The 12,648-nt window shown below is 40.3% G+C and overlaps 1 protein-coding gene across 11 annotated transcripts in view; it reads left to right on the top strand.

The window, feature by feature from the left end:
- Positions 1-1,071: 1,071 nt before the first annotated feature.
- The window catches only part of USP40 (ubiquitin specific peptidase 40), an 85,245-nt gene continuing 73,668 nt past the window's right edge, over positions 1,072-12,648 (top strand). For 9 of the 11 annotated variants that reach the window (XM_049888486.1, XM_049888480.1, XM_049888482.1 and 6 more), the window contains exons 1-6: positions 1,072-1,172; positions 2,275-2,492; positions 5,236-5,303; positions 6,583-6,696; positions 7,798-7,962; positions 9,680-9,826. In XM_049888486.1, the coding sequence (XP_049744443.1) occupies positions 2,294-2,492; positions 5,236-5,303; positions 6,583-6,696; positions 7,798-7,962; positions 9,680-9,826 (693 nt within the window). In that variant the 5' untranslated portion in view covers positions 1,072-1,172; positions 2,275-2,293. The other 2 variants (XM_049888483.1, XM_049888487.1) reach the window with 2 other exon arrangements.

Below are 12,648 nucleotides of genomic sequence, written 5' to 3'. Positions count from 1 at the left end.
CAAGAGGGCTTTATTGAATACCGGTATTCAAGAGACAGAGGGGGTTAAATTTCTCCCAAATTCTGTCTACCCTAAAGAGTTGATTGGAGGGTTTTATATGGGGAAGATCAGGGTTATCTAATGTTTTGAGCACATAGTCCACAGATGGCCTTATACGTCACAAAACAACTACAAAAAAACTCTTTATTGAACTACAGATATGCATATCAGGCATCCAGACTCTAATCTGATATTTGTAACAGGCTGAAAAACTCATGTAAGAATTTCTCAGCTAGTGGAACTGTTTTGCCAAGTCCACTGTGGCTGAGATAGGGAGCAAAAAGGAACGTTGCAGATTAAAAATGCCAGAGAGCCTTTCTGTTGGTTTGCAGGCTGAAGGCCATTTCTCAAGAGAAAAAAAAAAAGAAGAAGAAAGACCAAGGCCACGGGAGCTGAGATAGCTCCGCGCCCCCTTGGAAGAGTCCGGTGCAGCTGGTGCAATGAAAAAATGTTTAGAGATTACCTAGAGCATCCTTATGGCGTTAGTCATGTCAAGCTCTCAATCTCTTATTTTGAGTAGGGGAAAACATGTTGTAAGGTATTAGGGTATTTATTCTGGGTTGGGTAAGAGTGGAACGCGCTGCTCAGCTATATTTTGAACAGAGCCTGCACCATTTTCCAAGGACTAGAGATTAATCACACCCTATTCAGCTATACTAAAACAAATGAGAGAATATATTCTCTCTAATATTAAAACACTGATGAAAATGCATTTTCACTACTTCACAAACAGCCAACCTTCAGGTTAGCAGTCGAGTGCAAACCGTTTGTGCCACCCAGGGACCTTAATTTGGGAATCAGCCACGGTAAAGACAAGGATTGCAGTATGGATTGAAGACAGCAATCAATACAAACTTTGTAATGTGAATGAATGAGTGCCCGGCTGGCCAAGGTGGGAACAACCACCCGCCCTCACGCCTAAACTCTGGGGCAAAAGAACTGCATTGCCCATAAGACGCCGCGAGACGGGCAGGCGCACCCGCGGGGCATCCTGGGAGACGTAGTCCGCGCGTTCCAAACGTAGCTATCGCGAGGCCGCGGGGGACCCACCGTCGCCAATATGGTGGCCCCCGGTTGAGGCGTGTCTGTTTGCGTCGAGCTTTGGCTGGGGCGGGGGTCTGGGCTCTAGGCTTGTAAGTGGGGCTGGCGGCCGGGGACCCCGGGAGGGACGTGGGAGGCGTTGGGATCGTGTTGGCGGCACGGCTTGAGGAGGGCGAGGGGAGGAGCGGCTCGGGGCGTGGGTTCCGCGGTCCCGGACCGCGGCGGCCTGGGCCTCTTTTCCTCCCTGCACCCGTGGTGGCCCTGAGGGCTGGAGGACCCCCGGCCTCGGCCCTGGACTGGGGAGACACGATCCCGACCGCGGACTCGAGGCCAGACTTCCGCATTCCATTTTCCTATGCTTTTTTTCTCTGAGGAACGGATTGAAAAGGAAAATCACTGCATTCCTGTCAGTCAGGAGGCAGCCGTGAAAGCACTGTCACTTAGGAGCCGTGCTAGCCGCTTTGCATCCCTTACCTGCGAGTGACCCTCTGCCACATCCGTTGTGAGATCTTGAGCAGGTCATCTCGGCCCCCGGGGCTGATCCTTGGCTCACTGGGTACAGCTCGGAGGGCCTTTAGCGTGATCCTGTTACGGGCAGGGTCTTCCCAGGGACCCTCCTCCCGGCTCTCCAACTTTGAGGCTACATGCTAAACTGCTGTAAAGAAGGTTAATTTGATTTATATAATTCATTGCGGTGTCATATCTGGTACAAGGTCCTGAGGGGTGTTGGAGGCAGAGATTTTAGCGATTGATGGTCCCAAGGCATCTGTCAACTCAGATCTAGGATTGGCTTTGCCACCCCATTAGTGGATTAGGTACAGTGATGGGTTTTCTTTGTCTTTTCATTCACTATGCCCTTTTAAAAATAACTTTAATTTATTGTGGGGCAAACCTTATACAGTATGTGGCTTTCCTTCATCGCGACATTTAACTGCAAAAATAACCCTTCGGGGTAGGTGGTAGCCCATTTTACAAGAAAACAGGTTTTGTAACTTGCCTGAAGCCACACAGGTAGGTAGGAGCTTGGCATGGGTGAAAAAAATCCAGGTCTTGGTACCTCCAAAGCCCAAATGAGTGCATGTACTCTCTAAGGAAGAACTTAAGATAGAGAACTTCTAAGTGTACAGCAGGGAGATTTGGGTTTTTTTTTTTTTTTTTAATAAAACATTTCTGTACATGTCTTATTTTTTTAAGGGTAGTATTTAGTTTCACAATGTTTGGGGACCTATTTGAAGAGGATTCTCCCAGTGTGTCAAATAATCAGTATGAAAAAGGGAAGAAGTTAAAGACTAAAGCTTTGGAGCCACCAGCCCCTAGAGAATTCACCAATTTAAGCGGAATCAGAAATCAGGGTGGCACCTGTTACCTCAATTCTCTTCTTCAGACTCTTCATTTCACACCTGAATTCAGAGGTATGGTTTGTTACATGCATTTGATTAGTAATACCTACGGCTGTCTCTACATGTAATTATGCGAAATCACAAATAGACAAAGTATCTTAAAGGCCTATTCCACAGTATGTGTTCATTACAAAGGTAAGACAAACCTTCAGTAATTCTTTTACACAGAAATACGAAGCTTAAATGATCTTAAATATGTTCTGTGCGATAGCACAAATGTTTAGTAACAAAAGCAAAAAAGGCAATATATTTCTTTTAGAATTCTCAATTCAAAATTCAGCATAAAGACACATTTGCCATGAGTGTCAGCCTTCATTGTTACACAATTTGTGTTTAAATTTTTTTTTAATTTGAGAAGTTTTAAATGTCAAGTCTTAAACGTTCTCCAAAGTAACAAAAGCTTAAGGCAGAGTTACCCAAACACTTGGGGCAAAAGGTGTCACATTAGTATTTATACAAGTCCACAGTTGTGTATCTGCAATTCTGAGATACAGAAACCTCTGACATCCTGATGTGATCTGAACTTGTTTGGCCTCAGAACTTGGCCTGATGTGAGGCTTTGTACATCAGGCTGAATATTCATGCATTTCTTACAGGAATATTAATCTGCTTGATGAATAAATACTGTCTGTCCCAGACCATGGAACAGGGTTAATAGACATAGGCCTTTCCTCATATTACCTTTCTAGGGTCTGGAAATTGTGAATTCGAAAGCCCCTAGGATTATAACATCAGGGCTTGTGTGCAAGGAACAGAAACCTACTCAGATCACCTCAATTAAAAAAGGAGTTTATTGTAAGAATATAGGAGACTCTCCCAGAAACCAACCACAGGAAGCAAGCCTAGCCTCACTGGACCCTTGACTTCTTATCCCTGCTTCCCTCTACATGTTCGTCCCATTCCCATACCTGCAAACTGCAGTCATAGCCTCTGCCCCCAGTTTCTGTATGAGCATTACTTTGCTGTCACATGGGCCTGACTACACGACCTTAGCTCAGCTCTCCATAGGCTCTCTGTATGCAGAGGAGAGACAACCTGTCCTATATCTGATTTGCCACATTCCAATTCCCACCACTAATGCATTTACCAAATCCTCGTGATGTCGTTCATTGCCTCTAAGCTCTGAAAGACCTTCTGCCTCCAGAGATTTAGTACATGTTTTCCATTACCCCCTCCCAGGCCAGTCTAATGGATTGGACTGCATGTGGGATTCAAGAAAAGTGCCCTTGTCCTTGCCTCCGTCTCCACGAAAATATCTCCCTGATGTCAATAATTCCACCGTTAGTCATTTCGGGATTGCTAAGGAGATTCCTAGGAGGGATAAAAGTTTCCCAGGCCTTAATACAGGTGAAATTAAAGGGCAACTTGAAGTAGAAAAGTAGCCTTAAAAAGAGACTGAAGATGGGAGAGAGTTTCCTGTGCCTTGGTAACAACTGGGGAGGAGGGGGCCAGGGCATGGAGAGTTGTCACTAAGCAAGGACCAGACAATGCCCCGTACCATCCTCTCCCGCAAAGGGGCCTGCCAGCCTTAGCATGGAGTTTGGCATCTTAGTGTGGACTGGGGCTTAGCATGAATCCCAGTGTGAGTGGAGATTTCATCTGGAAGGGGTATGGACAGGCCGAGAACAGGAGGGAAATGATTGTGGAGCCTGGAGCAGGGCTGAGTTGAGTTCCTGTATACTCCTTCCCGGCACAAGGCTGCTGAGGGTGGTGGGAGGCGATCGTGAAAGTCCTTGGTGTGCTGTTTGTGGTTTTTATGCTTTAACATCTAGGCTCACTTTCTCCCAGTTGGAGCCCTCAGAGGAACGTGACATATGTTAATAGTGACTCCCAAGAGTAGTGGTTATGGATGGGGGAACAATACGTGTTCCATCCCTTGTCTCCCTGGAATACATCAGAGTTTCCCAGTAGGAGTTCCTATCTAGGTTTGGAACAGACATTCCAAAAGATTCAGACATGTCTCCCGGGGTGGGGTACCTAGACCTTGGCTTAAAAACAAATTCAGCAGACTAACATGGACTGCCGTCTTCTTCGTTTTCCAGGTAAGGTCACCCTCAACATAGGAAAGGTGTTTTAACACCACGAGAGGGAAGGGTACCATCCCCGACAAAAAGGTCAGAAAGAACTATTGGCAGCCTTACACGTGGTGTGTAAATGCCCATGACAGAGGAGGGCAACCCTGCATTTTCCTTACATTCCTCATGTGGGTTTTGGAACCCACTGCCATAAAAAAAAATAGCAGTGAAAAACCAGAGAAATCTCTGAAATGTTGTTAGTGCGCCACTTTATTTTCTTAGAGTCAGTGGTGAAAAATAATGTTACAAGACATAAAATAATACCATCCATGAGTAATGTGCACCCTTGAACAATCAACTATGTGAGACCAAATGGTCAGCATTCACCCAAAAGCAAAGGTGAGACGCCAAGAAGAGGAAGGGAAGCCGTATCAATGGAAACAGAGCAAGCAGTGGAAATAATGAGGATGCCGACACATTGTGGGAATTGGAACCAATGTCATGGAACAACTTATATAAAAATTACTTAATGGAAACCTAATTTGCTTTGTAAACTTTCACCTAAAACAATAAAATATTTTTTAAAAAAGCAAAATATGTAGAGTAAGGATATAAGTATTGCCACAGTCATATTACTGAATCTGCAGCTGATTTCATTTAATGGTAGCCTTGGCTTTCTAAAACAGTTTTCTAAAATGAAATATTGTCATTTCCATCTCTGATTCTACTTTTTTGTTTAGAAGCGTTATTTTCCCTTGGCCCGGAAGAGCTTGGTTCTTTAGAGGATAAAGACAAACCTGATGCAAAGGTATTGAATCTGATTTATGGTGAGGGGAGGGGGTTGGAGTATTGAGAAAATGCTTTTTTTTTAAATAAGGAATTAAGTTCTTATTTATAGAAAACAGCCACTTTATTAACTACCAAATATTGTCTTTATTTTCAGAAAGTGACTTGGCCTATAACCTATTGTCAGTGAAATTTTCCTTCCAAAAAAATTTTTTTTATAAATATACATTATTCTTCACTATGTTTATTCTTCTGGTGGATGAAAATATTTACAGATTGTCCATACTAACCTACTAAAAAAAAACCATTTAGTGCATTTTTATGCAAAAACAAAAAAAAAGACTCATTTTTTCAATATTGATATTCTGGAAATAAAGTGAATTATTGTATGCTAATGCGGTACAACTTTATTAAAAATGCAGATCCTTCATGAAATCATGTTCTTCTCTGCTTAAAAATCATTCAGAAGTTCCATATTGCTTTCAGGGTAGTGCCTGTACTTCTTGGCAGATCCAGCCTCGGCAGGGCTTCTCAAACCACCTGTGTGGCAAAGGTCGTGTGTGTGTGCGTGTGTGTGTGTGTGTGCGTGTGTGTGTGTGTGTGTTTAAATTCCCAATCTGTTGGGGATCAAGCCTTTTGTAAAATGTAATAAAAATGCTGTGGCAATGTCAAATTGCCATAAAAGTTTCTCAGCACGTATTCTCACTTTTGATACTTACAGTTTAGTCCATGAACCAGACTGTGAGTGGTGCTGCTTGGCCTGCCCCTCCACTTCTCCAGCCTGCATTACACCCTTCGTGCTCAGCACACCAAATGAGAGGGGACTGGGCTTGGAGTGGGCAGAGAACAAGCAAGACAGGGCACAGCCAGCCCTACTGTCAGAACTGCAAAGTGAGATACTTATACCTGGAAAATTCCTCCATGAGGAGTATGTCTGTATCTGAGATGTTTTAGAGAAAGAGTGAGCTATTAGAGATTTAATTTACTGTAAGTCTATAATCCATCAGGTGGCCATTAGGGTCTCTTTGAGTTTTAATATTGATCTGAATTATACCAAGGTAGAAATTCCAGATAATTACAACTTTTTGTGTTAAATTGAAATTTTCAAAGAAAACCCGAAGCTTAATTATTTTAATTAGATCACTTTCTGTAATTAAGTATTTATAAGTGTTCTTCCGAGTGAACTGAATGAACTGATAGTACTGATAGTAGGAGATATAAAATGAGGATGCAGCTCTGTTTAAAAGCCGTGACCAACATTTCAAAGACTTCATTTAGAAATGCTTTCCTTTCTCCTTCAGGTTCGAATCATCCCTTTGCAGTTACAGCGGCTTTTTGCTCAGCTTCTGCTCTTAGACCAGGAAGCGGCATCCACAGCAGACCTCACTGACAGTTTTGGGTGGACCAGCAATGAGGTACGAAGGCCAGCTTCTCCTGAAAATGTCTTGCAGGTTTCCTTTGCTGTCAGAGCCAGTGATATTGGACAGACACACATCCTCTAGTGTCTCATGTGAAAGGGGAAAAAAGACCAGGAGCTCCACACCTTGCTCCAATTTTCATCTACTTTATTTGGGTCTGTTCCCACCTCATTTTATAAATTGTCTTCCCTCACTGCCGCTATTTCTACGCTTTCCATTTGTGTCTCTACCTCCTTCCTACTTTCTTGTTGAAGTTACCAATGACATCCATGTTGCCAAGTCCTCGAGATGTTTCTCTGTTCTCAGCTTCATGGACTCTTGGTAGCACTCGCCACTCCCTTCTTACAGCCCAGCGTCATCTTGGCTCAGGTTCTCACACTGTCCTGGGCCTCCTCTCCGCTTGCTGTTCCTCCTTGTGTCCTTTCCTGGTCCCTCCTCCTCCTCTCCACATCTAAATGTTGGCGTGCCCCTGGGCTGTCATTTAGAAATTGTTCTTAAGGAGTATTTCGGTCTGTTCACACACAGCTACATGACTGGTGTAAAAGATTGAAGCAGGTTCCACGAGGAATATTTCTCAGTTGCCCTGTGCTAGTCTTGTTTCAGTTGGTCTATGCGTCAACAAATTCTACTGGTTCGCCGATTGCTCTGATCCAAATGCAATTTTGCTATTCCTACACCTATAGGGCCGCTGTGAGTCAGAATCGACTCGAGGGCACTGGGTTTGGTTTTTTTTGACACTGCCAGCTGTTAGAGGCTGGTCTGTGCTTGCTGTGTTCTTTCTCTTCCCCTTGCAGTGGCATTGCCACAGGCGTATGTTCTCACAAGAATAAATGAACTTTCTTGTTATTAAGTGAGTTGGGTTATACGTACACACTGAACGCTGTCTAGTCATGTATCACGTACTCATTCTGTAGTATAAACAAGATAGGCGGTGATCTCAAGTATTAACCTGCTTGCAGCTGGTTTTGAACTGTTTTCCTTATATCTGATCAAGGCTTACCTTTGGATTGCTTGATAAATCTTGTGGATTTTTTAACTAATATAATTTTTTAAAATCTGAAGCACAAAATTACATTTAAAAGTTATCCTGTTTTATAGGAAATGAGGCAGCATGACGTGCAGGAACTGAATCGAATTCTTTTCAGTGCTTTGGAAGCTTCCTTAGTTGGGACCTCGGGCCATGACCTCATCAAGCGTCTGTATCACGGAACCATCGTCAACCAGATTATTTGTCAAGACTGCGAGAACATCAGTGAGAAGCAGGTGAACCTGCAGGAGTAGCTTAGGTGATAGTGTAAATGACAGTTCATGTCATGAAATCTGTGAACAACAGCACCGTCTGAGGTTTAAAGTGTTTATTGCTAGAAATAATTTGTTTTTCTCTTCTCCTTTAGCTATACCCAACTCATTAGTTTATAATCCAGATTTCCACATGTAAATGGAAGGAAACAAATATCTTAAAATAACTCAATCTTTTATTCAGCACTCTCATGTGTGTGGGATGTTTACAAGTAAAAGACTGGCTTCATGAGAGAGAGAAGCCAGTATCAGAGTTGGCGGTTGGAATATTATAAAGAAAATTAATTAGGGAAGTAATAAAATAGAGAATACTGAGGGCTGTTTCAATTGACCAGCGTCTATAATTAAGTATTGCATTTAGTTTATTAATATCCTTCAGAAATTTCATTTGTATGTGTATGCTTCTGTGAGTTTTATAGTCCTGTTTTTAACTAGTGTAATCTCCAGTTCTTTGTAATCGCCTAGATTGCCCATCTGCTCTAATTAGAATTATAAATTGAAAATTTGCTCACGTAAATATAATAACTTTTGTTTGTACCATAAATCTTCTACAGCAGATGAGTTCTTCACTGAGCAGTCATTCTAAAAATTTCCTTCTGTTTTGTCAAGAGTTACAGAAACTTTCTGAATTTGACTGTATTAGTAAAATATTACTTAAATGCCATTTTCCAAATGTTGCATAAATTGCTTTTGTGGAATATGTATCTTTTTTTTCTTTTTTTTTCAAGAATAACTTGGGATTAAAAAATATTTTTTAGCCCTTATTGTCTGGGCAAATAGAAGCATCTGTCAGCCTAGTTTGGAAATATTTAAGATGTCGTGTACGTCCTTGAATTACTGTGTGGTTAACTTAGCTATGATGTAACAATTCACAAAGTAATTTGAAAACAATGCATATGGAGGCTCATTATAAACCATAGACATTAACTTTTTACATACATATAAACTATATATAAAAGTTACTTTTATTACTCAAGATTTCCGCCATGAATTAATATTTCGTTATTTTACGATTTCCATAATCCCTTAAAAAAATGCTGTTGTACACGTGAATATGATTTAAACATGGGAAATCGTAAGTGGTTATTACTAGAAATATATTGTAATTCAAGTGCAGTTATAGTAGCACTGATAGGCTCCCTTTTTGCAAAATACTCCCCTCTTAATTTTTCCTAGAAGCATCTTTTTATATTGGCTCAAGATAATTTTTTTCTTATAACCCTAAGTGTATCTTAAACCAACCCTAGCAAGAGAAGATGAAACATTGAAGTTTAACTAGAAGATTCAACCCTCCCTTTCTCTTCCCCTCCCTGCTTACACCTTCCAGTCTAGAGACTAAAATGGTACCAGTAAACCTCACCCACTTACACTTCTGAATTCAGAGATGTGTTCAGTGGTTTGTTTTATTTCCTGATAGGCTTAATTGTACAAGCAATAAACTGAGAAACTCGATTCTTTATGAACGTTTTTCTGATATATTTTAAGCCAAATTATAGTTTGATTTAGAACAAACGATAATTTAGTATTATGAGTTTCACAATATCTGATCAAGAGAGCTGTAGCTTCATATGTACAGTGTTTTAGGAAGAAAATACCTGATTATTTCCAATGTATGTATAAGTTAGTGGTGTTTGCGAACCTCTGAAATTGTTTTTTGAATATATATTCATGTGTGTTTCAGGAAGACTTCTTAGATCTGACAGTAACGGTCAAAAATGTGTCTGGTTTGGAAGAGGCACTCTGGAACATGTATGTAGAAGAGGAAGTTTTTGACTGTGACAACTTATACCACTGTGGAGCTTGTGATAGGCTGGTTAAAGCAGTAAAGGTAAAGATAGATACTCTGCCTTTACCCAGAGTGCCCACTTACCACTTCCTGCTCAGAATGGAGTAGCAAGAAGATCTGTCAGGTGAAATCAACTTGTACGCAAGCCTGGAAGAAAACACACGAAACTGTTCATAATTTATTAACACTGGTGGTTGAAAAGATATTTCTGTTATATACATCTATATTTTAATTTTTTACAGTAAAAAAGTTTTTAAAGGTTTCAACCCAACAGTTCTTGCCTCTCAACTTCCTTTCTCCCAGGAAAATTTGATTTGCACCCAAGTGTTTCTTAAGTATGCCTTTTTTAATAAACTCCTTTTACCTGTGCTTTTTGCAAATTACCTGTGTTTTTTGCAGAAGACAGTGTTATCTTTTTATTTCTGCCGGCCAAGAAATTTGTTGAAATTTCCTTTTTTTTTTTTTACTACTATAAAATTGAATGGCTTTTTTCATTTTCTTATTATGCAATAATTTTACGATATTAATATATGTGCTGTCTCACTCTAGCAAATCTAATATACCGTTTCCTCTTCCCCCAGTTGGGAATGCCTTAACTTGCTAATCAAGGGACTTTACAGAAAGCATCTGGTTTTCTTTCAGTGTGGCAAACCAAAACATAGGCTGAAAGGAAGACAAGATTTAAACAGCTGATTTCTGTTGCAATGTAAGAGCTAAGAGAGAAAAGTACAACAGATCCATAGATGTGGAACGCTGATACTTCTCAGACTTATTCATCTCGTTCATGCACATAGCCATTCCTGCACATGTCATTCACAGTTAACATTCAGGATTCCAGCCAAGAGGAGAAGCTTTGGAAAAGCGGGAACAAGAGGCAGCTACAGTTTTCATGCATCATGAATTTTGCACACTCCAGTCCCTTTATGTTGTGGCAGTGATTTATCATATCAGCACCTTGGCAGTTTTTTTAAAACCTGCTGCCAGATTGATGTTTATCCCAGTTGAGCTGAAAGGTCTCAGTGCTTTACTAGGCAAGCCCTTTGGATCCAGGGTATCTTATTTACTTGTTCTTTAAGGGACTCTGGTATCTGAATAACTAACTCTCTTTGGAGAACGTGTTTTAGAAAAGCATTTTTATGGAGATTTTTTTCTTTTACCTTACCTTCTAAGAACTGATCATTTATATTCTTCTCTCACCATTCTTTCACAATTGTATGTGATTTCTCCCTGTGGAATTGTTTTTTAAATGTATTTCTTGCACAATCACTTAATTTTCCACAAAACCATTAAAATATTACCAGTGCTACGAAATTGCTAAGAACTAATAATTCTTTAAAACATTAACATAGTGATTATTATAATCTGTAAATATATAAGTGTGTGTGTGCAAATACGTATTTGTGCATTTATTAATGCCATTTCCCATTCCTCTGGCCCAGGTTTTTTATTTGTAACCTCTGGCCTTGTCAGCTCTTTATATCTATAAAAATACAATACAAAATCAGCCCAACTGCCATTGTTATTATCTGTAGAAGTAACTATTCCTCTGCTGGTAGGGGATATGATAGGCTGTTCATAAACTTTGTAAACTTGAACTCAACTCGATCAGGTTATTGAGCACTGTCTTAAAGAGCTGTCATCACACAGGACATGACTGTGCAGTTTCCATTGTGACAGAGATAGTACTATCCCTAAAGCTGAAAATTACTGAATTTTTACAGCAAATAAAATGAGCATTGATTGAGATAACACATAATATTGCTTTTGCATCCTGGAGATTGTGGGTGAAACGTAATGTAAACAGTAAAGCCTGGGCCTGTAGCTGTCACACCCACCATTGCTGTGGCGTCGATACCAAGTCAAACAGCAACCCTACAGGACGGAGTAGAACTGCCCCATAAGGTTTCCAAGGAACAGCTGATGGATTCAAACTATCAGCCTTTTGGTTAGCAACCTGAACTCTTAACCACTACATCACCAGGGCTTCACAGTTGTCAAAATAGGATCTAAAACCAGGGTGAATATCTTATCCTATCTGATAGGTATTTCCATCTAGCCTTTGCCCCTTTATGAAGCCCAAAAAGAGAGGTTTATTGTTTGCTTTTTTTATGTTGTATTTTACCTTTTATACTATAACCAAAATCTAATAAACTTCAGAGGGTAGAAAGGCCTTAGAAAGAGAACTATGAATTCTTTCCTTGGTTTTGGTGCATGTTTTTGTTGAACAAAAGCAGCTCTTTTGTATGCCCTTTATATCACTGGTTTAATTCTTTTTCAGTTGAAAAATATTTTATCTTGATTACTTTTTTAAAGTTGCACCCTATTCTAGTTGCATTGGGTGTTTTGCATTCTAAGCATAGGGTTTGGTCGTGCTGCTTATTTAAGTAGTTTTTCCTTTCTGGAGCTGTCTTTTCTCAGACACACTGCAGTTGAGTTACACAGTTTTTGTAGGTACAATTTTAGAGCCTGTTTGAAGGGCTACCGTGTTGTTATACTGCTGTTTTTTCTTTTAACTCCACCCCCTCCCCAAATTTATGAAACTTCTTAAAATCTATTTTTAGGGGTATTAGATACATAGATGGATATGATTATGGGTCCTCCCACTCCATGGGCCATTAATCCAAGGGAGTTGGCAAGGCTGATGATTCTCAAGTAAAAAGCAACTTAGTGTTTTGTTTTAAAGCAAGAAATATCTTGTTTGAGCAATGTTAAAAAAAAAAAAAATTATTTTGCCTTAAGCAAAAAAAAATCTTAACTGTTTTTAAATTTAAAATCAGCGACTGTAAGACTCCAGTCAGTAGATTTTAACCTTTGGGGAGCTGGACCCCTTTTATAAGCTCTAATGAAAGCTGTGGGTCATCTCC

The sequence above is a fragment of the Elephas maximus genome, chromosome 6 (genome assembly GCF_024166365.1).
Source record: "Elephas maximus indicus isolate mEleMax1 chromosome 6, mEleMax1 primary haplotype, whole genome shotgun sequence".
NCBI classification, from domain to species: domain Eukaryota; kingdom Metazoa; phylum Chordata; class Mammalia; order Proboscidea; family Elephantidae; genus Elephas; species Elephas maximus.
The sequence above is the reverse complement of the archived record's forward strand: the minus strand, read 5'-3'. Positions and strand labels throughout refer to the sequence as shown.